The sequence below is a fragment of the Bos javanicus genome, chromosome 7, assembly GCF_032452875.1.
Source record: "Bos javanicus breed banteng chromosome 7, ARS-OSU_banteng_1.0, whole genome shotgun sequence".
Classification (NCBI taxonomy): domain Eukaryota; kingdom Metazoa; phylum Chordata; class Mammalia; order Artiodactyla; family Bovidae; genus Bos; species Bos javanicus.
Genome location: NC_083874.1, coordinates 4,671,760 through 4,697,560, shown reverse-complemented (window position 1 = coordinate 4,697,560; position 25,801 = coordinate 4,671,760). Strand labels below are relative to the sequence as shown.

Here is a 25,801-nt window from a genome sequence, read left to right as displayed (position 1 = left end):
CAGGCAAGGATCAGCCCCGTTCTGGGGTTAAGTTGTACCTTGGTGTCCACCCAGGTCTGCCAACTGACTGCTCCCTGGAAACATGACTGGCCCTCAGAGTGAACCACACAATCAGAAATGTCACCAAACGGCCCGTCCTGCAGAGCTGATGGGGCAGAGACGCTAGTCTCTTCTGGGGTGGGAGCAGTGTGTGTCCTGCCAGAGCCTTGGTGTCCCAGTGGCCCTCAGGAGCCTGAGTCTGGGGACCTCCCGTGGACAAGGCACATGTTTCCCTGACCAGCTCGGAGTGGATGAGGAAACTGGGGCTCAGGGAAGCCAGTAGCTCTGCTCAAGGTCAACAGCTCAGGAAGCGGCAGAGCCCACACTCAAACCCAGCAGTGCCCCCCCCAATCAGGAGGCAGGGGGCCCTCTACTACTTTAGGACAGCACTTCTCCCCAGTCCACCTTTCCTTCAGCGTTCATGGGGGGTCCTGCTGCCGTGGGCGCTCCTGTCCCCTCAGCTGGCTGACCAGAGTCTGCCTTTCCTTCAGCGTTCATGGGGGGTCATGCTGCCGTGGGCGCTCCCACCCCCTCAGCTGGCTGACCAGTCCTTGCCGGTGCCGGGCACTCACTCCTGCTCCTGCAGGTCAGTTTTCATTCCCCAGCCTGCGCTGCCCCCAAAGCACAAATGAGCCAGAAGTCTGAAACCATCAGCCACCTTTTTACAGAACATCTTGTCACCTGCTGAAAAACAAGTGACTAATCTTGGCTCAGAGTGACAAGATCAAGCACTGTGTATCTGCCTGGAGCTGAGGTGCCCCAGAAATCAGGAGGGAGCTAGAGCGCTGCAGAGAGAACCGCGGATCCCGCAAGAACAGAGAGCAGACGGAAATGAGGAGTCCTTCACGGACGCTCACAAGCATCCGTCAAATCACACCCCACAGCCCGGGGGCCCATGGTGACCCCCTTTACAACACTCAAACCAGCACTGTGAGACCACTCCCCACACCAAGCCACTGTCCAGGGCATTCCTCCCTGGATCCAGCCAGCTGCCTCCTCCACTGAGGCTTCCTCAGAAAGGCTCCCGGGGGGCATGCTCACTCGGACCCCTGCTACCAGGGGAGGACATGACCAACATGCTGGGCTGGTCTCTCCCACGGGAAGCTGAGTCCCAGGAGAGGGAAGATGTCCCGCCACTGCTGGCCTCCAGGGCGTGCACCAGGTCACCTGATTCGGGGCTCAGCCACTTGCAGAGCAGAGACGGGAGCCGGCCCTGACCACACGGCACGGCAGGCGAGGTGCTGCTTCCAGGAGCAGGGAATAAACACCCTGCCTGGCTCTCTCTCCCAAACTCGAAGAAAAGCTGCCACGGCACGAAGAATACCCAAGTACCTTTAAACCCACAAGCTCTCTGCCCCACACATGCACCCCATAGCATATAGATCGGGGTGCATCTACTTGCTTCCTCAAACCAGTTAAGAGGGAGCTGCACACACCACCACGCTTCACCCTAAACACGTGGTGCGTTTCTGAGGAGTAAGCCACATGCCAGCCGCCAGCTGCACTGTGTCCATTATCGACAGGCCGCTCTGCACCACTGCCTCCCTTCTGCGTCACCACCTGGCTCGGTGGTGTCCCCCCACTGCCCTCCCTCCAGCAAAGAGAGCCTCACACAGCACGGAGCTGCCCCGTCTCACCAGCCACCTTTCTCCTGGAGGCTTCTCGGCTGTTCTTTGACGCTTAAGACGCGGACGTTTTTGGAGGATTCCGCCCACCCTCCTTTACTAGAACATGCTCCCCAGTATTGTGGGTCCACCTAGTGTGAGTGTGATGAGCTGTGCTGTGCTGTGCTCCAGGCACGTGCCTGGAGGGGACCGTCCTTCTCAGTGGCGCCCCACCCAGAGGTCCTCCCAGAGGTGTCTGCCTGCCTTTGTGGTACCGTGAATTCTGATCCCCCAGACCTGTCTGGCCTGCCTTCTGCCCATGCAACTCACAACAGATGCTTGCTCCCCACCCACAGCCCAGGTTCAGCCAACCTCACCGTCCACAGGTTTATGGCAGCAGCTGTAAAACACAGCTCCTGTCTCTGCCAGCTGCGGCATCCCACCATAAGCAGGAGCTCTTCCGTTTCCCCACCAATTTATTTACATGCTATCATCAGCAACGTGATGGTGAATTTTATGTGTCAACTTGGTTAGGTCACAGAACTGAGCTGTTTGGTCAAATACCAGTTGCAGTGAAGGCATTTTTTTAGACTAGATTAACATTTAAATCAAAAGCTTCCACTAGTCTCCCAATCAGTATCTCAAGATCCAACTTCAGCTCTTCCCTGGGTCTCCAGCCTGTCAACCTGCCCTACAGATTTTGAACTTGACAGCCGCCAGAGATGCATGAGCCAATTCTTTAATATGTCTTTTCTCAAACACAAAAGGCCAACAGACCCATGGAAAGATGCTCAATAACGTTAACTACTAGAGAAATGCAAATCAGAGCCACACTGGGGCACACCACCTCCTATGTTGGTCATATGGCCATCGTTAGCAGTTCTACCAAAACAAGTGCTGAGAGGCTGGAGAAAGGGAGCCCTCCTACACTGCTGGCGCAAATCTAAGTTGGGACAGCCACTATGGAAAAAAGTGTGGAGGTTCCTCCGAAAACTAGAAATAGAATTACCATATGATGCAGCAATCCCACTCCTGGGCATAACCAGACAAAACTGTAACTCAGAAAGATCCATGCACCCTATGTTCGTAGCAGCACCATTCACAACAGCAAGACATGGAGACGGCCTTAATGTCCACCGACAGATGAGTGGGTAAAAGAGATGTCGCACATATACACAACGGAATACTACTCAGTCATCAAAAATGAATCAATGCCATTTATAGCAACATGGTTGCAAGCAGAGACTATCGTATTAAGTAAATCAGAATGAAAAAGACCAATACCATATGACATCCCTTATATGTGGCATCTAAGCTCTGACACGAATGAACCTGCGAACAGAACAGACTCACGAACAGAAAAAGGACTTGTGTTTGCCGAGGGGAAGGGGTGGGGAAGGGGCGGGGAAGGGCTGGGGCAGGAGGCTGGGGTTACAGATGTAAACTACCCCGTACAGAATGGATGGCAACAAGGTCCCACTCTATAGCGCAGAAGATTATATTCAATATCCTACGATAAGCCATAATGGAAGATGCAGTTTAAAAACAAAGCATATAGGGATTTCTCTGGTGGTCCAGTGGTTAAGAATCTGCCGTGCAACGCAAGGGATGTGGGTTCGATCCCTGATCAGGGAAAAAGAATCCCACATGCCACGGAGTAGCTAAGACCCCATGCCACACTCCAAGCCCTGGCACTCTGGAGCCCCCCACCACAATCAGAGAGCCCATGTGCTGCAACTAAGACCCAATGCAGCCAAATCAATTAAAAAAAAAAAAAAAAGAATGTGTACACACATACACACACACCCCAGAATCACTTTGCTGTACAGCAGAAATTAGCACAACACTGTAAACCAATTATACTTTACTCTTTAAAATTAAACACACACACACAAGGGGGGCTTTCCTGGTGGCTCAGTCATAAAGAGTCTGCCTGCCAATGCAGGAGATCCGGGAAGATCCCACGTGCCTTGGAGCAGCTTAAGCTCGGGCACCACAACTGCTGAGGCTGTGCCCTAGAGCCTGGGAAGTGCAGCCACTGAGCCCACCTGCTGCGACTGCTGAAGCCCAAGTGCGCTAGGGCGCATGCTCCGCACAACAGAAGCCGCTCAACAAGAAGCCTGCACACCGCAACTAGGGAAAACATCCTTGCAACACCAAAGAGCACACACAGAACTAAATAAACTTACTTAACACACACACACGTGCATACAATGGAGTTTCCTGGAGGCCCAGCGCCCAGGACTCAGCGCTTTCACGTTTCCACGCTTCAACTGCCGTGGCCCAGACTAAATCCCTGTTGGGGGAAGTAAGATCCCGCAAGCCATACGGCATGGCCAAAAAGGAACACACGCACACACATGCACACGTGTCTCCTCTCCCCCTCTCACTCCTATGGGTTTCTGCCTCTCTGGAGAACCTTGACAGACTCACGGACTGCCTTTTGCACTGCAGCCCTTAGTCACCCTGATACTCGGGGCCTCCCAGGTGGTTCAGACAATAAGAATCTGCCTGCAACGCCGTAGATGCCGCTTCAATCCCTGGATCAGGAAAACTCATGGAGAAGGGAATGGCAACCCACCCAAGTACTCTTGCCTGGAGAATCCCATGGACAGAGGAGTCTGGCGGGCTACAGTCCACGAGGTCACAAAGAGTCAGACACGACTGAGCAACTAAGCACACATCCTGACACTCGGATGGTCTTGCTGGTCCCAGACCTTTGGTGCTGGCTGCCGATTCATCCCAACCCTCTTCTGAGCCCTCTCTAACATCTGAGGACCACGAGGGATCTGACCAGAGCCGTGGGGTCAACCACCTCTCAAAAGAGCCCCGCTTCCGAGACTGAAGCTGGGAGGCTTCCTCATTCATCACGGCAGATTACAAAAGTCCACGCCGGGAACAGCCACTGAGGGCCCTGCATCGGAGGACATGGACAGAAAAGGGCTCCCATTTGGGCTGTCCTTGAATTTGGGTGGGAAGCAAAAACATCCATTTTCTTAGCATTTCCTTCAGCAGTTATGAACAGTATCAACTCTGATATGCTTTATCAAATGATAGTATGTTGCTGTTTTCCAATGCCACTTTCGCTCACCACCATTTCAAAATTATAGCAATAAAATCCTCTGCTTCATCTCATTACTTAACGTGATGACATGATAAACTTGTTGCTGTTGCTGTTGCTAAGTCGCTTCAGTTGTGTCCGACTCTGTGCGACCCCATAGACGGCAGCCCACCAGGCTCCCCCGTCCCTGGGATTCTCCAGGCAAGAACATTGGAGTGGGTTGCCATTTCCTCTCCAATGCATGAAAGTGAAAGGTGAAAGTGAAGTCACTCAGTCGTGTCTGACTCTTAGCGACCCCATGGACTGCAGATTTTCCAGGCAAGAATACCGGAGTGGGGTGCCATAATAAACTTGTACTAGGTCACAGTTCCTTGTTTTTAAAGTTTTTTTAATTCTTTGTTTTTGGCTGCACTGAGTCTTCCTTGCTACACACAGGCTTTCTCTAGTTGCAGCGCACGGGCTTCTCACTTGACAGCCTCTCTTGTTGCAGAGAACGGCTCTAGCGCACGCAGGCTCAGTCGCTGTGGCACTCGGGCTGAGCTGCTGTGGCACGTGGAACCTTCCTGGGTCAGGGATCGAACATGTGTCCCCTGCACTAGCAGGCAGATTCCTCATCACCAGACTACTAGCAAGTCCCTATTACTATACTTTTAAAATTCCTCTAACATTCAACTCATTTAGTTATTTGGCTGTGCTAGGTCTTAGGTTCGCCATGTGGAATCTATTTCCCTGACCAGGGATCGAACTCAGGCCCCTGCATTGGGAGCACAGAATCTTAGCTACTGGACCACTAGGGAGGCTCCTCCACCTTTCTAAAACACTATTTACTCCTGGCCTCAGAAAGCTGGGGAGGGGGTGAGGACTCACCAGACAAGCCACGTCAAGTGCTAACTCGGGCACGGACTGTCAGCACCCCACCCCACACCAGAGCTGCTGGGGAACTAACTTCCCCAGTGCTGCCCCATGCCCACCGGGGTGAGGCGGGGGCATCTCCATGCAGTAGGGAACACGTGGCTGAGTTCTGGAGCATCGGGTTCCAGTCATTTAAAATCTCACTACTACTTCATGAACACAGGTGCACGAAGGTGCCCCAGGAGGTCACACAACAGACAGGACATGTGGAAATGAACGCCCGTCCCCCAAGGGCCTGTCTGGAGCACGCCCACTGACCGGGCCCCTCTCTAAACCCTCACTCAGGGTGCTCTTCTGCAGGGTCAGGCTGCCTCTCCCCACCCTGTATACTTTGCTCCAAGGAGCGGCTGTCCCTCCTGCCCCATCTCCCCAGGCATCCAGGCAGGAAGAGCCCATGTGCTGGCCTGCATCAGCTGGGCTGAGATGATGCCAGGAAAGGCCAGAATAGTCCGTGCTCCCCCCACACCCAGCGGTTCCTGACCCCCCTCCACCCTCCAAATGCAAAGCAGGGCCCTGAACGCCTCACAGAGCTCGCTGGGCCACACTGCTGCTCCTGGTCTACAGGGTCTCCTTGCTTTTCCGCCCCTGGTTTTTGTGTCCTTGGCTGTGTCAGGTCTCAGCTGTGGCTCTCTGGCTCATTGTCACATGGCACGTGGGATCTTACTTCCCCGACCAAGGATCAATCCCACGTCCCCTGCGCTGGCAGGCGTATTCTTAACCACAGGACCACCCAGGAAGTCCACAGTGTGGTTTCTAAAGCCAACATGGACAAACAGAGGTGAGTGCAGGCTACCTTCACCTTCAGCACCAGGAACAGACCAGGAGGGTAACGGGGGGGAGAGGGGACACGTACCAAACACAAACCATTTCTGTCAGCCCAGAGATGTGTAGGAGAATTAAAAAGGAGGCTGAAATGGGCAGCTCAGAGGCCAGGGTGATGAGAAGGGGTCCCTGGCGCCAGAACTGCCCAGCAGGCCATGCTGGGGTAGAGAGAACCCACCTCCCCCAGACGCCTCCGCTGCCCACAGGAGGCCCTCGAGCGCGGGCACTGGCTGAGATTCCAAATGAAGCAGGAGATTCCCGCTGCATTCTGTGATCTGGAGACCCTGGAGCCAGAGCCGCTGCCAGACTCAGGAAGCAGCAGGGCCTCCGGAGGGGTGACCCAGGCAAGGAGTGACCCTCCACGCCTTGCTCGGCTGCTCACCAGGCCAGACCTGAGAGGCCCAGGCCCACGCCACACTTGTGGGTGACAGAGCCCACCTTCCTGGGCTTGAACATAAATAAAACCACGTCAGGTGTAAGAAGTAACTTTTTTTCAAGTTCCCAGAATCTTCTGGAAAACACTGCACTGCGGCTCTGCAGTGCTCGCCTGGTTCTAGGCAGCGTAACGGCGCTTTTGTCCCTTGAGGCTGCTGACCAGAACAGAGCGAGCTGGGCTCCGTACACACAAGACATGGGGCTTCATCTTGGGCAAAAGCAGAGACCATTAAATGGGAGTGAAATGCCCCACTCAAGAGGACGAAATGACAAGAATATGTCATATTTTCCCATCTCTAACCTACCCAGGTGACCCAACAAGCAGGAAAGCCACAGCTGGAGAGTCCTGCAGACAAAGGGAAGGGGCCCACCACCACCTGGGCCCTGGGAAACATCGTTCTTTACCCTGCCGCCCGGGGAAGCTGTGCTGGGTCACTGACTACTCTTCCCAGTGCTTCGTCTGCTCTGGTCCCAGCACGTAAGTGCCCTCCAGAGGGGACAGACCCAGAGACCCCCAGAAAGTGATGCGCCCTACAAGGGCAGACCAAAGCCTCTCTCCCCAGGCAGGGAGTCAGAAACAAAAATCATTACTAGAAATCTATCCCAGGGCAAGAGGATCCCCAAAGCCCCCCCGAAGCCCCCCCAGGTCTTCTACTTTCTAGCCTCGTCCCTCCTCTCTGCTGCCTGGTGCTAAAGACCACAGAAGAAAATTTCCAACTCCTGTCTCTGCCCGGTTGGACCCCCTCCTGCCACCGCACACCCACTGCCAGCGCTCTAGCACTACATCAGTTAACTGCATCTGCCAGCGTCATCTGCACCTTCACAGCTGGGTCAGCTCTGCCCACGCCAGACTGGAACCCGCTCCCTCCTCCACCTCCTGAGCCGGCAGCACCTGGACACCAGCCACTTCCAGGCAGGTGAGATCTCAGAACCAACTCGCCTAGGATTGAATATGAATAGCTAGAGAAAGCAGCGGAAGCACTACAGCAAGGCAGAAGGACAGAGGCAGCAGGCGGGACCCAGCAGCCAGTAAGAGAAGCTGCCCTGTCCACCGAGGACCCCTCAGCACAGTCTCAGAGTCGGACGACAGAGTGACACCCCGAGAGGCTGTTCTGACAAGCTGAGAGGTGGTGATGAGCCAAGACCAGAAGGACAGGAGGTGCGCAGACCTTAAGGCAGGCCAGTCCAGGGAAAGGGAGCACAGACAGAAGGGCCTGAGCACCCAGAGGGGCAGTGCTCGGTCCCCTGTCCATGTCAACCAGGGCTCTGGGCAGCTGGGGCCCAGGGCAGGAGTGGATAAGCAGCAGCAAGGGGCCCCAGATGGGAGATGCTGGGCTCTGCAGCTCCTGCTCACTTGTGTCCCCATTAGCTCCCCGCTGCAGCAGAGGGAGGGAGGCAGGGCCCTAGACAGAGAGAACAGTCTTAAGGAGGCTGAGCCAGGCAGAGCAGAGTGACAGGGGAGGGCAAGAGGGGGCCATAGCCCGAGGCTGGGCTGACAGAAGCCAGGTCTCCCGCACAGGCACTTCGGGGGGATCTGCACTAGGGGAGGGGACAGGCAGGCTGGCCCCAAGCTCCTCAGCCTGGGCTGTGAGGAAGATTCCACCTCAGCCAGCGCCTCCATGGACCTTCTGATCCAAGCCTGGGCCAGTGGGGCTCGGGAGGCGGGCCAAGGAGCACAGTCCCCTGCACGTTCCAGAAGGGGCCTCTCCTGCTCTGATGGTGGGGGTCTGGACACCCCAACAGATGAATCCAGGGCTGGGACAGGTGTGGAGATGTGGCCGAGGGCATCCTCTCCTCAGGGCGACAGTGGTGAGCGGAGGACGCTCCTACACTTGGCCCTTCATTTGACGCTCCACTCAATCCCTTACTACCTCCAGGGCAGGGGCGACTGCTCACTCCTCACCCAGGGAGAAACTGAGGCTCGGGCCAGGCCTCAGCCCATGATGGGGGAGGAGGACTCAACCCAGACTGGCAGGGTCCCTCCGCAGGGGCCTTTCAGCATCACCAAGCCAAACATCAGCTTGAGATGGCCTCGAGCTGTAGAAGCTGCGCAGAGGGAGCAGAGCCCACCTCGCCCGACGCCTCCGCCGCCCACAGGAGGCCTGAGCGCAGGCACTGGCTGAGATTCCAAATGAAGCAGGAGATTCCTGCTGCATTCTGTGATCTTGGAGACCCTGGAGCCAGAGCCGCTGCCAGACTCAGGAAGCAGCAGGGCCTCCGGAGGGGTGACCCAGGCAAGGAGTGACCCTCCACGCCTTGCTCGGCTGCTCACCAGGCCAGACCTGAGAGGCCCAGGCCCACGCCACACTTGTGGGTGACAGAGCCCACCTTCCTGGGCTTGAACATAAATAAAACCAGGTCAGATGTGAGAAATAACTTTTTTCAAGTTACTATCAGGTTAGTCTGTGCAGGAGACACCGTGAGGCCAGCCTCGGTGACGGGAGGTGTGCTGGCCCCTCGCTGTGGCCAGACACCTAGCATTCCGAGTGAGCACACACCACGGAACACCCTGAAGGAAAGCTCAAGCCGCCCGCCTTCCTACTCATCAAGCCCAGGTCGACAGAACCATTTTATCTCAGGCCTGGAATTAGATTCGGGCGCAGCTTACCATCTGCGCCATCACAGAAGTAGAACCTGGCGGGACTCCCAGGCCAGCTGCCTCGGCGGAAGCAGGACCAGAAGGTCTATTTAGGAAAGGAAGACGGAAGGGTCCCGCTGAAGCTGAGAGTCGTGTGTGGCGGCAGTGACTGCACAGCACAATCCAAACCCTTTCTAAACGTCTAAGCTAGGAACCCCTGGAGAAGGCGATGGCACCCCACTCCAGTACTCTTGCCTGGAAAATCCCATGGACAGAGGGGCCTGGTGGGCTGCAGTCCATGGGGTCACTAGGAGTTGGACACGACTGAGCGACTTCACTTTCACTTTTCACTTTCATGCATTGGAGGAGGAAATGGCAACCCACTCCAGTGTTCTTGCCTGGAGAATCCCAGGGACGGGGAGCCTGGTGGGCTGCCGTCTATGGGGTCGCATAGAGTCGGACACGACTGAAGCGACTTAGCAGCAGTAGCAAGCTAGGAACCCAGCATGAAGCAGGGTAAGAAGTCAGGTGGACTTGGGGGCCCTCGGCTGGTGCGGCCTCACATCACCAACATGCTGCCCCGGGGTCCGGGCTAAGGAAAACATGAAACTCACAGCCTGATGGCAGAAAGGACAGGCAAAAGGTGCCAACCCCCACCCCCACCCAAGGCCCAGGGTCCCCTCCTCCACACCACTCCAAGCCGTTCAAACTCAAGCCAGAGCTGGGGTGCAGGGAGGGGCTGGGTGCTGCCTGAAAGCTGAGGCAGCACCGGGAGGGGTCCCGTCCTTCCCTAATAGGAGATCAGAGCAGTGCCCTGGCCCCGCCTCCACACCAATCAACCAGTCCCCAGAGAGCTGGAACCAGAGGCTTCAGAACCAGAATGACACACTGGGGCACTCAACAGCTGCTGTGAATCAAAAACAAAACTTCAGTCTCGGGGCCCAGAACTAAGATCAGAAAACTCGCTTCCACTTCAGGATCTGCCATCTAGAACCTGCGTGACCTAAGACAGATATTTAACCTCTCTGACTTGGTCACACAGGGCTGGCAATAACTCAGCAGCTGCTTGAAACTGCGTACGGAACAGCACAAACCGGCTCTGCCACACGTGAGCTCCAGCTCCTACCTCTCAGTTTTTGAATGCTGTTAAATAAACCACTGCAACACTCTTTAAAACAACAACAACCCGAATACCAGGAAGAAGGCAAGGGGAAGAGGCCTCCAAGAACCTTCAGGGTGAGAGAGCCCATCCTCTAACCAGCCGTGTGGTCTTGGGAGACAGACTTCATGCCTGAGCTAGTCAGTTTTCTCATCTGCAAAATGGGAACGACCTTGTTCCTGCCTTTCAAGGCAGCAAGGGCACTGCAGGGGTAGCCTGGGTCATATGATCTCACTGAGTCTGCTCTCCCATCAGGGAAACGACTGGCCGCAGGGGAAGAGGGCTGGGAGAAAGGGCACTTAAGGGCCCTAGGCACTCTAGGAGCCCCACCAGGGACAGCTGACAAGACAGACTAGGACAAAGGGAGCGCCCCGCCCCCAAACCAAGAGAACATCAGAGCCACAGAACCTTTCCCCAAACTGTACTCATGACCTCAAATAGTACTCAACAAAGTGATGACGAGTCAATAATAAGTGCTCACTTAGGGACTTCCTTGGCAGTCCAGGGTCTTCCCTGGTGGCTCAGAGGGTAAAGCATCTGCCTGCAATGCGGGAGACCCAGGTTGGATCCCTGGGTCAGGGAGATCCCCTGAGGAAGAAAATGACAACCCAGTCCGGTACTCTTGCCTGGAAAATCCCACAGACGGAGAAGCCTGGTAGGCTGCTGTCCATGTGATTGCAGAGTCGGATACGACTAAGTGACTTCCCTCTCACTCTCTCTCTTGCTGGTCCAGTGATTAAGAATTCCAATGCATGCAGGCGGAGCGGGGCGGGGGGGGCGAGGGGGGGGTGGGGGGGGGTGTCCGGCAGAGGTTCAATCCCTGGTCAGGGAACTGAGATCCCACATGTCACATGGTATGGCCAAAAAACTTAGAGAAAAGTGCTCATTTACGTAAAACATGGCCACTAGCCACACTCCTGTTTCCTGCCTCCACCTCTACCATGCATGTGGTGGGTAACTCTGCAAGGACCCCAGTGCACGTTCAGCATCTGACTGCGTCCCCTTGGAAGGTGCTCACCAAGCACTCACCACGCAGACATCTGCCATGGATTCCTTTAACAGCCCCCTCATCAACGCTCCGGTCGTGACACCTGAAATCCTGCAGGCTAAATCCAGTGCTCTCCAAGCAAGACCTGTTAGCAGAGTCCTCCTCAAGGAATCAACTCTGACAAAGGCAGAAACAGGAACCACCCTTGCAGGACCAAATGATGAGGAAATCACGGCTCCCTTCGGGGAAGCGGTGACATGTCGGGGCTGATGGATAGTGTATCCTCATCCCAGTCAAGGCTGGCCTGGCACCAGGGCCCGGGCTTCTCGGAGAGCTCTCACCATGCCCAGGGACAGGCAGCACACCTCCCACGGCCTGGCACAGTCCCCTTAACTGACCACTGGCGTCTCCTGAGGTTGGCATGGGCTCAAACACTCTACATACATGGAGTAACTTTGGGAACCAACGGGACTCATATAGAATGTAGTATTTTCCAATCCACCGTCATGTTTTTTCCACTAATATGTCACAGAGATAAACGCAAGGAAAGCCAAGACTCTGAAAACGAGCCTAACAACACAGTCTAAGTGCTTCAAAGTCATCAGCCAGCTGGGTCCATGGTCACACTTAAGAAAGTGACAAATGGCCAGCTGGTTTCCAACCTCACACATCTGACTCGCCAGAGAAAAACCTATGAGTACACACTGCTCGCAGGGACAGCCAGGCCAAAACTCACAGCAGGTGAGGTGATCTTGTTCTGTCAAGAATGTGATGGGTCACTCCTGGGAGGAGTGACCATGCCACAATGCCATCCTGGTAAGCAGACAGCACACCACCCTGTGAGAGAGCTGCTGAGGTCAATCTGCACTGGAGTGAGCCCCAGTAAGAGACACACGCACCCCAACAGGAAAAGGTGATGAATACGGTACAGGCTGAGACGACATTGCAAGTAGCTAAAACACAGAAGTCAGCAAGAAAACAATGAGAGGTTTTTTTGCCCAGCACTGCCATAAAATTAGGAAGAATAAGACAAGCTGGTGTGCAAAGGACGTGGGAATGTCCTGGGACACGCGCACAGAGGCGGCAAGTCAGTTGTTGGACTTCCTTGGTGACGCAGTGGTAAGAATCTGCCTGCCAATGCAGGGGACACGGGTTCGATCCCTGGTCCAGGAAGCTTCCACATGCCGTGGAGCAACGAAGCCCATGTACCACAACTTCTGAGCCCGAGCTCTAAAGCTGGCGAGCCACAACTACCGAGCCGCGCGATGCAACCACTGAAGCCCAGTGCCCTCAATCAAGAGCAGCCCCTGCTCACCCCAACTAGAAGAAGCCCATGCAAAGCAATGAAGACTAGGCACAGCCAAAAATAAATAATTAATATAAGATAAATTAATTAAAAAAAATTTTAAGGCAAGTCAGCTGTTGTTGGGGGAGGGGAGGGGTGGTGGGGAGCAAGGTACAACCCACAGGCTGGCAGAGCACCCCCCAGCCCTCCTCGAGTCTGTGGTCAGGCTGGCCAAACGTCTTGGGCACATGCCAGTTGCTCAGCTGGAGTCCTGGGGTGGGACCTAAGGGGCCTCAGTGCTCAGCAGGGTGTGCTCCGGGGGAGTGAGGCACTTCCCACTGGTCTGTCTGACACACCTGGCTGATGTCGAAAGGCTGGCTGCACCGTGGAAGAGCAAACAGAGGTGGGAACCGCTGATCCGGGGAGGGGCCCAACCAAATGCACAGGCTCGTGGCAGAGGCCTGGTGGGCGCCAGGCCCTCTCATGCACTCTGTCCCTGGGACGCGCCCAGGGCTGCAGGAGGGTACTTCCCAGTGGGCAAGGAGGAGAGGCAGCAAGGGCACTGCCACCAGAGAGACATTTCCTTGGCACACGGCACAGGCTTGCGGGATTTTAATTCCTTGATCAGGGATCAAACCCACACCCCCAGAAGTGAGCACTCAGAGTCCTAACCATGGAACCACCAGGGAATTCCCCAGGAGATTTTCAAAGAAAGCCTTGGGCAGCCAAGGAGAGAATGCTGGGGCCTCAGCAGCGGGACCCCAGGAACCGTGACTCACAGCTGGCAGCCCGCAAGGGTCCCCAGCAGCCATAAGCGGCACCACCCCCCAGCTGCCCAAGATGAGGGGTTTGTTAACAGGTGGCAGACACTCCACGTTAGGCCACCAAACACCCCAGAGCTCTGCAGGACAGGAGGGGCCCATCACGCGGCTGGGTATCCCGCTAAGGATCCACACCCCGTCCAATGGCAATGACGCACGGGGCTCCAGGAAAGCAGCAGACCCAGAGAAGAGACACAGCAACCCCGGGGTGATGGGCCATGGGAACACAAAGCAGGCCCTGTGTCTGTGGGTGCCGAGAGGCTTCCGGGAGCCATGACCACAGTGCTATCTATGCTGACAGAGCGCTTTCTGTGAGTCGTGGTGTGACAGGAGGGAGTCAGCAGGGAACAGAGGGCATCCAGGGTGTAGGGGCAAGGGGCACAGACCCCCAGGGAGGGCGGGGTGCGGGCCTGCAGCTCCTGCTCCAGACGGAGGCCCTCGTGAGCAGCAAGCCTTGCCCCGTGGCATGCTGGTGACAGGGGTGTTGCAGGCCGCTGGGGCAGCTGGGACCACAGTGAGCTTGCCTCAGCCAACCCTGCAAATGGGGACTCTCCCACCACGGAAAACCCTGCAGCCAGCCAAATTAGGTGCAAACCTGTAGTCTCATCAAGGACATGTCAGGACCCTAAACAGCGGCTTTCGGGGTTTCCCAAAACCCATCCAGTGAAGGAAGACCAACTGCAGTGACACTACCCGCCAAAGCCCACATCTCCAGGACAGAGGCGCACGGATGCAGGGCACGCGGCGCAGTCAACGCTCCGCAAGGAAACTGCTTCTGAACCAACTGAGGGAAGAGGTTCTGGGCCCATAAATGCAGAATCCAAGAGCCCCGAAAGTAGGGGAAAGCACTCAGCAGCCTGGCGAGGTCTGCGATGCCCAAGGAGGAGCCTGGTCACTGGGAATGATACCGGGCTCCACGCAGACGCCCCACGGCTGCCATCTGAAGTGCCTCCACCACAGGCAGGTGGAAGGGGCTGGAGCACCCTGGCAGTGGGAGGACACTGCCCGGGACCCCATGAGGCCAGAATCTCACCAATAGCCGCGAGCTCCTGGGCAGAGCTGGCCCCAACTCCCCAGGGCACGGGCCACCCAGCAGGACTTCCCGGCCCCCGCCAGGGTGGCCCATCACCTGCTTTATAAAGTGGCGCGTTAAAGCTGGTCTGAGGGACTCCCTGGCCGTCTAGCGCAGCTCAGATCAGATCAGATCAGGTCGCTCAGTCGTGTCCGACTCTTTGCAACCCCATGAATCACAGCACGCCAGGCCTCCCTGTCCATCACCAACTCCCGGAGTTCACTCAGACTCACGTCCATCGAGTCGGTGATGCCATCCAGCCATCTCATCCTCCGTCGTCCCCTTCTCCTCCTGCCCCCAATCCCTCCCAGCATCAGAGTCTTTTCCAATGAGTCAACTCTTCGCATGAGGTGGCCAAAGTACTGGAGTTTCAGCTTTCGCATCATTCCTTCCAAAGAAATCCCAGGGCTGATCTCCTTCAGAATGGACTGGTTGGATCTCCTTGCAGTCCAAGGGACTCTCAAGAGTCTTCTCCAACACCACAGTTCAAAAGCATCAATTCTTCGGCGCTCAGCCTTCTTCACAGTCCAATTCCCACATCCATACATAACCAAAGGAAAAACCGTAGCCTTGACTAGACGAACCTTTGTTGGCAAAGTAATGTCTCTGCTTTTGAATATGCTATCTAGGTTGGTCATAACTTTCCTCCCAAGGAGTAAGTGCCTTTTAATTTCATGGCTGCAGTGATTTTGGAGCCCAGAAAAATAAAGTCTGACGCTGTTTCCACTGTTTCCCCATCTATTTCCCATGAAGTGGTGGGACCGGATGCCATGATCTTCGTTTTCTGAATGTTGAGCTTTAAGCCAACTTTTTCACTCTCCACTTTCACTTTCATCAAGAGGCTTTTGAGTTCCTCTTCACTTTCTGCCGTGAGGGTGGTGTCATCTGCATATATGACGTTATTGATATTTCTCCCGGCAATCTTGATTCCAGCTTGTGTTTCTTCAGGTGCTGCAACTAAAGATCCTATGCGCCCCAGCGAAGAACCAAGGTCCTGAGGGGCTGCAACCAAGACCATCGCGAGCAAATAAATGAATAAAGATAAACAGTGGGCTACCCTGGTAGCTCAGAATCCAATCCCTGATCCGGGAAGATCCTACATGCCGCAGAGCAACAAAGCCCATGAGCGACAAATATTGAGCCTGTGTTCTGGAGACCGGAAGCCTCAATTACTGAAGCCCAAGTGCCCTAGAGCCCAGGCCCTGTAACAGGAGACCACCGTAATGAGGGGCCCCACTGCAGTTAGAGAGCAGCCCCCGCTCACCAAAACCAGAGGAAAACCTGCACAGTAACGAAGACCCAGCACAGACAAAAACGAAAACATAAAAATGAATAAACAGAGACGGCCCTGGTGGTCCAGCAACCAAGACTCTGTGCTCCCAAAGCAGGGGGCCCAGGTGTGATTCTTGGTCAGGCAACAAGACCCCGCATGCCACCACTAACAGATGATTTTATTTGGTAAAAAGGGAAGCCAGCCAAAAAAGAAAAGTGTTACAGTCAGCATCACAGGCCAGGCCCAGGCCCGCCACAGGGCAAGTGCTATGAGCAGTGGTCTGAGAGCTCAGGGCAGCGGCCACCCCAGGGCCCCGTGCTGCTGCCTTGGGCAACTCCAGTGGGGACTTTACCTCCACTTTACCACCCTGGGGTGAGAGCTGGGATAAAGCCAGGGAGGAGGAGGGGCAGGGACTTTTATTTTTGGAAAAGGAATCTGGCAGAGCTGAAGGACGGGGAAGGGAGAGAATCAGACACAGGCAACTGAGGAGAGCCCCCCACCAAGAAGACTCACGGCCCCCAGGGCAGGGCTCTCCCTGCAGAGGGAGCTGAGCTGACAGCACCCTGGATCCGGAGCAGGATGCTGGCCCCTGGAACGACAGAACAGACTGTGCCGAGTAAGCCGTTCACGGGGATCACACGGGACCTCGGCCCTCCTCGACACGGCCCCACCCCGAGTTCGCGAGCCCGGCTTACCCTGCTGCTACAGTGTCAGCGCAGCCCCAGACGTCACGACAGGAGCACACACCCCTCAGAGGACACCCTGAGCACAGGGCCATGTGCAGAAGCAGGCCTCTGAATACAGGCTGCAGGGTGGGCGGGAGAAGCCCAGGAAGACCTAGAGGAACCACAGACTTACTTGCCTGGGGGAAAAACTGGGGGAAAGATACAGGGTTTGGGATGGACATGTATACACTGCTATATTTAAAACGGATAACCAACAAGGTCCTATTGTATAAGCACAGGGAACTCTGCTCAATGTTATGTGGCAGCCTGGATGGGAGGGGAGTTAGGGGGAGAATGGATGCATGTGCATGTTTGGCCGAGTCCCTCTGCTGTCCACCTGAAACTATGGCAACATGGTTTATCGGCCTTCAGTTCAGTTCAGTCGCTCAGTCGTGTCCGACTCTTTGCGACCCCATGAATCGCAGCACACCAGGCCTCCCTGTCCATCACCAACTCCTGGAGTTCACTCAGACTCACGTCCATCGAGTCGGTGATGCCATTCAGCCATCTCATCCTCTGTCTCATGCAAAATAAAAAGTTTAAACAAAACAAAAAAATAAAATAAAAGAAAACCCAGAGGAAAAGTGTTTGAGGCACAGGCACACAGGCCGTTTCCTGAAGCCTCTGCCTTGCAGTGGCGTGTGCTGGCCACCCGCCCCAACACTCTGGCCTCTCACCCTGATCTTGGCTCTCCTGGAGGAGGATGGGCTTCCCATCAGCACAGCCTCCTGGAGTGGAGGCTCTTCCTTACCCCCTGCTCTGACCCCAGGAACTCCACTTTTCAACAGGTCCCAGCAAATATTCCTTCTCCAGCAAGCCCTCCTGACCTGCGGTGGAATCTGAGCCCACAGGACTATTGCTCTTCACTCAGAACCCATTCAGCCTGGCACTGGGCCAGGCACTCCCAAATTGGGGATGCCACTCCTGGGGCCTGGCCGCAGCCCGCCCAAGGTGGAGAACAGGCGCTCTGGGCCAGATGCCTGGGGCTGACCAGGACCCGCCACGTCCATATGCCACTGGTTTATTCCTTGCAGTCAGGGTCTCCCCTGGGTCTCAGAGCCTGGGGAGGGCTTGTCAGGTGGCTGTCGTGTGCAGAGGACACACACACTGCTTCACCTCAGGCCCTGGAAGATAGGTGCTCGGCCACTGTGCAGACACGCAGGGGCAGTCCTGGGAGCCACGGAGAAGCAGGAGGCCAGCCGCCCTGTGGAGGGGTCTGCCCGCATGGGCAGGCCAACGCCACTCTTGTTCTGGTTTTCAATGCCGTCGTGTGACTCTCTCGAGTTACCAAGTTTCAGAGCACATCCTGAGTGACAATGATGACACGGGGATCGCAGTTCTAAATTTCCCCTAAATTTTCCGCAGACTTCAGGATTCCTCCCAAACGCCTACGTGAAGCTGCGGTGCACATCTGATTTCTGTCACATTCGTCTATGACTGGGCCGGAAAGGGAAGCAACTTGAGGCTCCAGAACCCACAATCCTAGCATCCGGTTTTCAGAGGAGCAGCAACCCTCTTCCCTCCAGAACTGGCCGGCTTGCCAGGCCTATGGAGCCCAGCAGCCAGGCCTCCCTGAGGTCTGCAATGCTGGCATGTGGGAGACTCTTGGCCTAGAGCTTCAGCAGAGAAGGAAATGCCTCCGTCTCAGATACCTCAGGCCTTGACTTCTGCAGAAGGAAGGGACAGACCCCCACAACACGACCCCCATCTTGCAGGGGGCTAAGCTGAGGACCAGTCAGCCCCCTCCTCCTGGGCCGGCTCGGGCACTGCACTCTACAGTTGGTCTCCTGCCCTGGCCCTCACTGATGGAGGGCGGCGCTCAGACACCCAGAACCTCTGCACCTAGCCCTGCGGGCTGCCCCCCAGAACGTGGGGCCGGAGGCCACCAACCCGGGGCGCCAGGCTGGCTCAGAAGCAGCCCCAGCTCAGCCGGTGTGAGGCGTCCTGCTGCCTGCCCCAGGCCTGGGCCACGCGTCCTCCAGGGACCTGTTTCAGTGCTTCTGAGTTCGCCTACCCCACTGAGCTATGCAGTAAGAGCCACCACCCTGGGTGCTCCCTCTCCAACGGCTGAGCTCTGGGAAACAGCAGCACCAGGAGCTCCAAGGAGGAGGTGCGAAGAGACACCACGTGCACTCAGGCCAGCCACTCACCTAGGCTGAGCTATGCCCTGCAGCTCACCTATTTGGCAATTCCTGTCACACAATGTCTGGGCCTCTGAACTCTCCTATAAGAGACCAAAACCAGGAGCAGCAGAGGCAGGTGGCAGGAGCTGTGTGAAGGTCCCAGGATGAGGGACAAGGAGTCCAGAGCCTTGTACTTTTGCATTCCTGCAGACAGCCTTCTGCAGACAGCCCGTGAGCCTCACCCTGCGCTCTTATGCACACACTAGGAGACTCCACTCTTGGCCCCACTCTCATGGCCCAGCTCACCTGGCCGGGGAGGGGGGGTTAGTTATTAACCTCACCCACTCAATAACAGAAGGAGCCCTCCCCACAGAGACATCAGACGGCAGGGCTAAGCCCAGGGAGGGCCAGGGGCCACGTACCATTCATCCCACACTGGAAGCCAAACACCACCTCAGAATCCTTCTTAACACAGCTCCACTTCCTATCGGGAGAAGCTGGCCCAGATCGCCAGATCTCTACACACACGGCCCTGGACTAGCAGGACTCTGTGCTCCAGAAAGGCAGCAAGTAGGGGCCTGGTGCCCTCCCCTGAGCAGGCGGGAGACAAGCTGGACACAGGCCACCAGGGCTGGCTGTCCTTGTCCCGCGTGCCAGATCTACTGTGAGTTGAGCGTATTTTGTTGGAACAAGCAGACATCTGTGAGCGTCTAATACCAAAAATAGTACAACCAGGGGAGGAAGGAACACATCCTTCTAGCTGCGGCCTGCCCCCGCCTCAGACATCTCTCGGCGGTCTCTCCACCCTGGGGTGTCCCCCCTTGGACTGTATCATCCCCCCCTGGACAGCCCCCTCCCCTCAAACTCCCCCCCTACACCACCCTTGCACGTCCTGCAGCAGCTCAACAGTCCCATCCAATTCTAAAAAGGAAGAAGTGACACTACCAGATAACGGCAAAATCATGCCTTTTCTGTGAAGAGAACCCAGAAACCACAGCCCCTTAGCAAAGGCCGGCCTGAGAAGGCCTTCTCCGGGATCTAGGTCAGTATCACCTGCAGATGGCGCCCATCAGAATCTAACTACAGCTGGCACTGGCCCAGAACTGAGGAAGCTCGGAAGGTTCACCAAAGACACAGCGTGGGCCCGCCGGTGAGAGCTGTCTCCTGGAGAGCAGGAGACGCCTGGTGCCCACCGTCTCCACACCAGGGACTCATGTGAAACCACTGTTACCTGACTGTTCCTCAGGCCGGGTAGCACATGCTCGAAAATAGTGTGAACAACTGACCCCTTGCTGGACACCAACCCGGCCTTACACCCAAGGAGGTGAGGCAGAGGGACCGGGGGCTCCGCCAGAGCCTGACTCGGATCAGAGGCAGACCCCCGCACTCCCAGGGACTCGTGCACAGCTGTTCCCACCCAGGCTGCGCAGCTATGTTTTCCCAAGTTCACCAGAAGGTCACAAACAAAAAGGCCAGGCCCACTGGAAGCTGTGCCAAGCCTGACACTATGCTTGAGGAAAGCTGCCACCAGGAAAGTCAGCGCCTCCCTCGAGGGGCGGAAAGCACGCAGTCTGCGCGAAACAGGGAGCACAGGCAGGCCCTGAGTGGACCCGTCGGGTCTGAGGCTTGCCACCACTCTCTAGACACTCCCATTCATGAAACGGAGGGGCTGGACCAAAAGAACCCTCTGAAGCATGGGCCTAGCCCTGAGACAACACCAAGCTGCTGCCGGGGCTCACGGGGCCGCACCCAACAGCACAGGGGCCGAGGCCTGAGTTTCGCCCCAGGACAGCACAGTCCGCTAACACACCCATCCCAGCACTCCAGACCCAGCACTGCAGGCCTCCTCCGTAAAGGGCCAGAGGGTCAACGTCTCAGGCTCTGACGGCCAGACAGTCCCTGATGGAAAAACTGCCTCTCACGTGTGACAGCAGCCACAGACAGTGCCACTGCATCCCAATAAAGCTTGCTTTACAAACCCTCCTTTCAGACTCTAAGGCTGGCACTGGAAAAAGGAACATGCCGTAGCAATGTACGTCCTCGGCATCCTCTGATTCTGCTCACCTAACAAGGTGGCAGACTGCCGGCACCTTGGTTTTGCAACACTGGGCACAACAGACTCAGCTTCTTCACGGGCAGCAAGGGGCCCCGGGAGTTCTACCACCAATCCCACAGGCAAAGGGAGCAGCCGAAGGGTGGCGTGGCACAGGCTCACCGTCAGGACCCTGAGAAGGTGGCAGGGAGGCACCAGCCAACACGGGCCAGACCCAGCTGCGCTTGCCCCCACTCTGCCCGGGTGAGGCAGGCTGCCATCACCCGGCTCAGCGGGTGTTCCCCTTGGTGGAGGCGTGGCCCCAGGACCCTTAAGCCACTCCCTCCAGGTGCAGGGAGAGCAGCAAAGGCCACAGCAGGAAGCTGCACTTCCCCAAAAAGCACTGTTGAAGAAAGACGGCGGGGTGGGGGGGCGGCGCGGGACTGCTCTGGTGGTGCAGCAGATGGGTGTCCGTCTGTCAATGCAGGGGACATGGGTTCAATCCCTGATCCAGGAAGATTCACACGCCTCTGGGGAACTAAGCCCGTGGGCCACAACTACTGAAGCCAGCATACTCTAGGACCTACAGCCACAGCTACTGAGCCTGCACGCTGCAACTGCCGAAGCCCGCTCCCCCAGAGCCTGCGCTCCACAGCAAGAGAAGCTACCACAAGATAAGCTCGGGTACCACAAAGAAGAGTAGCCCCCACTCACCGCAACTAGAGAAAGCTGACACTCAGCGACAAAGACCCAGCACAACCACAGAAGTTAAGTAAAACATAAATAAGTCACTTTTTAAAAAGCCGGGCGGAGTATTTCCCTGCTGATCCAGTGGCTAAGGCTGTGTTCCCAATGCAGGGAGCCTCGGTTCAACCCCTGGTCAGGCAACCAGACTGCCACACGCTGCTACTCAAGATCCCAGAAGCTGCAATGGAAAAGAAAGATCCCACACACCACAACTAAGGCAGCCAAATAAATCAGTATTTTTTTAAAAGGGAAGAACTTCCTGGCAGTCCAGTGGTAAAGAAGGAAATGGAGGTCCACTGCAATACTCTTGCCTGGGGAATCTCATGGACAGAGAAGCCTGGCAGGCCACAGTCCTTGGGGTCGCCAAGAGTCGGACACAATTTAGCAATGAAACCATCACCCACCACCACCAGCAGTTAGGACCTGGTCACTGCCAGGGCTCGGCTTCAATCCCTGGTTGGGGAGCTAAGATCCTGCAAGCCTGTCGGCGTCGCAATCGGTCAGTCAATTTAAAAAAGGGAAAAGGAAAAAGAAACCTGGTCAAGGAATTAAGATCCTACAAGCTGCATGGCACGGTCATAAATCAGTAAGTAAATCGTTCCCTTTTTAAAGGGAAAAGGAAAAAGGAACCTCCTGGCCTACTTACCCTCCTCAGGGCAGTGGGACAGGGCAAGGTGCATCTGGCCCCAGTGGCACCCTCACCAGGAAGGAGACATGACAAGGTGGTCACCCCAACCATGGCCCGTGGGCCCCTCAGAGCAGCCTTCCCTAGACCGAGCGAACCAAAAGTGTGTGGCCAAGGCGCGCGCATACATATACACACATACACATGTACACACATACACACACACCGTACAAGAGGAGGGGAGGCAGAAGCAGGACTAGCCAGGGGGCCCAACTTCCCCTGCGAGAGCCCCACCACCCAGAGGTAAGCGGGCGGGATTTGCCCACAGGGTGCAGGAAAGCACCCTGTTCCTCCTCCTCTCCTCCCCATGCACGTTCACCCAGGCCCTGAGGTCAGGTCAAGCACAGGAGTGGGGACAAAAGCACTGGAGGTCTTGAAGGCTGAGGCCCAGCCTGCACCTGCCCAGCGCCCTACAAAGGGCAGTTCCAGGCCCTCGGGGTCTCCAGGCCGCTTCCCACCTGGAAGACAGCCCATTTTCCAAAGCATTCCCCCTGTGATTCAACATGGGTCACGAACTGCTAAACTCACAAAAGCACAGCAGATTCTGCCCCATCCAGGTTCAGGACCAGGGAAGGGTCCGGCAGCCTGAGGTGCCTGTAGGAGGTGCCCAGCCCCTCCCTGTCCCGTGAGCTCAGGACCTCCGTGTGGGTTGAGGGGAGGGGGTAGCACAGAAGTCTTGCCTCTGGGAGGGCAGGAAGTGGAGAGGGTGGCCGAGAGCTGAGCTGCCTGGGCTGCCTCATGTCACACACACTCCCACCCTTCCCTGGCCCTCACCCCGCCCTGCCTGCCCCCTCCTGACAGGTTTTCTAGACCACCTAAGTTGAAAGAGTTGAAAACTTGTAAGTGTTAGTTGCTCAACTGTGTCTGACTCTTGGCGACTGCATGGACTGTGGCCCACCAGGCTCCTCTGTCCATGGGATGCTCCAGGCAAGAATACTGGAGTGGGTTGCCATGCCCTCCTCCAGGGGGTCTTCCCGACCCAGGGATCAAACCCGGGTCTCCTGTATTGCAGGCAGATTATTTTTTTACTGCCTGAGCCAACCAGGGAAGATCACCCAAGGTACTTACTAGCCCTCCCAACATAGGTGATGCAGGTCCTGACTGGCCCAGGCTCCCGCACGGTCGCTGCCATCTCCACGCACCACTGTTCTCCTGCCTTGTCACTGTCAGCACCACCTGACCACAGCTTCCCATTCAGGGCGGGCCGCACCTGCTCTCCCTGCCCTTCCTGTCATCTGCTCCCGGGTGACCCTGCTCCAGCGCGTCCCTCAGGCAGGCCTTGAAGTCGTGTATGTATTAAGTCACTTCAGTCGTGTTCAATTTTTTGTGACCCAGTGGACTGTAGCCCGCCAGGCTCCTCTGTCCATGGGATTCTCCAGGCAAGAATACTGGAGTGGGTTGCCATTTCCTCCTCCAGGGAGGATCTTCCCGACCGAGAGATCAAACCCACATCTCTCGTGTCTCCTGCACTGGCAGAGGGGTTCTTTACCACTAGCACCACCCGGGCAGCTCTTGAAGCCAGCCCAAGCCTACCTCAAGTGTGGGTGCCGACACGCCCCTGTCCTGCTGGGGCCAGGCTCTCTGCCACCTCAACCAGGGAACTCCTAAGCCTATCAACGGTTCAGCAAGCGCCAGAGGCCCTTCAGACTGCAGCTCTCGTAAGAGTCACAAGTATCTCAGTGCATTTTAAAGGCTCGAAGACCACCTCTCACTCGTCAGAATGGTTACTACCAACAAGAGAAAACAGCAAGTGCTGGTGAGGATGTCTACTCACCAGGCTCCTCTGTCCATGGGGATTCTCCAGGCAAGAAGACTGGAGTCGATTGCCATTTTCTTGTCCAGGGGATCTTCCCAACCCAGGGATCAAACCAGCGTTTCTTAAGTCTCCTGCACTGGCAGATGGGTTCTTTACCACTGGCACCTCCTGGGAAGCCTAGCAAACTTGTAGAGACAGACAACAGAACTGCAGCTCCTAGAGACAGAAAACAGAATTGTGGCGCCAGGGGCTGAGGGAGGAAAAAACGGGCAGATGAACAAGCTCTGGAGATGGACGACGGTGATGGCTGCAAAGTCATGTGAATGTACTTCGTGGCACGGAACTGCATACTTGCAAATGGTTAAGATGGCAAATGTATGCTATGTGAACAATAATAAAAAGAATCTTAAGGCTCTGAGAGGTCCCAGGTTTAAGACTGGGGTTGACTTGTCTTAGCACTGGCAAGGCCTCCCTGACCACAACCTGCCCCCAGTCCTGCCTGTCACAGGAGGAAGCCCCCGGGGGAAAATGTTCACACACAGAGTGAAGTCAGCCATGGGGTTGAGACTTCCACAGGGAGCCCAGGAAGGGGTGGCAGCCATCTACACCCACACAAAGAAGAGCAGCCACAGCAACTCACCCAGGGCTTCCCTGGATGACGAAATTAACCCCAGCTTCCGGCTCAGGCACCTCTTACCCCCACCTCCTCCAGCTGCCCCCCAACTCCCAGCCTCCCTACTTCAGCTGCTCTCTCAGACCTCATGCAGACATTCCTGGTACTCCCCATGGGGTTTCGCGTGCCCTGCACCCCCCCCCCAGGGCACCTCCTGCCCATCCCCACCGTGTTTCTCCCTCCCTCCCGCGTCTTCACCCAGCCCTCCGCTGGCCTCCCCCACAGGGATGCGGAGGCTGCAGGGCAAAGCCAACTCAATCCGTCTAATGAACAGGACATGGCGGCCACGGGCACGCAGCCAGGTGGGCAGAGAGGTAGGCCAGGGACTCCTCAGGCCCTCATGCCCGTGTCCTGCCACTCCTGCCCAGAAAGAAGCCAAAGGGCCCAGGAAAGGGCAGGGGTGGGCCCTCACTGCTCGGCTCTGACACACCTTTGCCAGGGCCACACGCAGCCAAGCTGCCGATGGAGGGGAGAGCACTCCCCAACCCTGCAGCACGCCTGGGGACCAGCATTTTCGAATGGAGGGAGGTGTGACCCCTCGAGGCTGCCCTCGCGTGAGTCCCCAAAGCCACACGCTTGGGCACAACCTGAAGGCAAAGACAGAGCCACCACAGCCCGGGCTCTGGGCCTGACTCCTCACGCTCCACCATCAGCAGCCACTAGCCCAGAGGGCTTGGCAGTCAGCCCGCGTGTCTCCAGAAACCTGGTCATGCCCTCCTGCCCCCCTCAACTCCAGCTGCGCTCTGCTCGCCGCCTGCTCCACCACCACTGTCCACCAAGACCACAGAGGGGACCAAGAAGAGGGAGGCACGAGGGGGCCCAGCTCCCTCCAACACCGTGCGGTGGACTTCCAGGCGCAGGAACATAGCTCAAAAAGACCAAGGAAATTCACTTAATCGCCATTCTTCATTTTACAAAAGAATCTTTGACTGTATAGACAAAGAAGTCAGTGTTTTATACTCTGAAGGCCTTCACGTTCTCAGTCATTCGTAGCATGCACACTCACAGCGG

General features: G+C 56.4%; 1 protein-coding gene across 2 annotated transcripts in view; it reads right to left on the bottom strand.

The window, feature by feature from the left end:
• The window catches only part of ELL (elongation factor for RNA polymerase II), a 79,298-nt gene that overhangs the window by 44,791 nt on the left and 8,706 nt on the right, over positions 1-25,801 (bottom strand). Inside the window, exon 1 of one of the 2 annotated variants that reach the window (XM_061421531.1) lies at positions 23,430-23,555. The exons of the other annotated variant lie outside the window; for it this stretch is intronic. Coding sequence (XP_061277515.1) covers positions 23,430-23,555 — 126 coding nt within the window. Of the gene's footprint in view, positions 1-23,429; positions 23,556-25,801 lie in introns of those variants that run through there. 2 annotated transcript variants of the gene reach the window in all.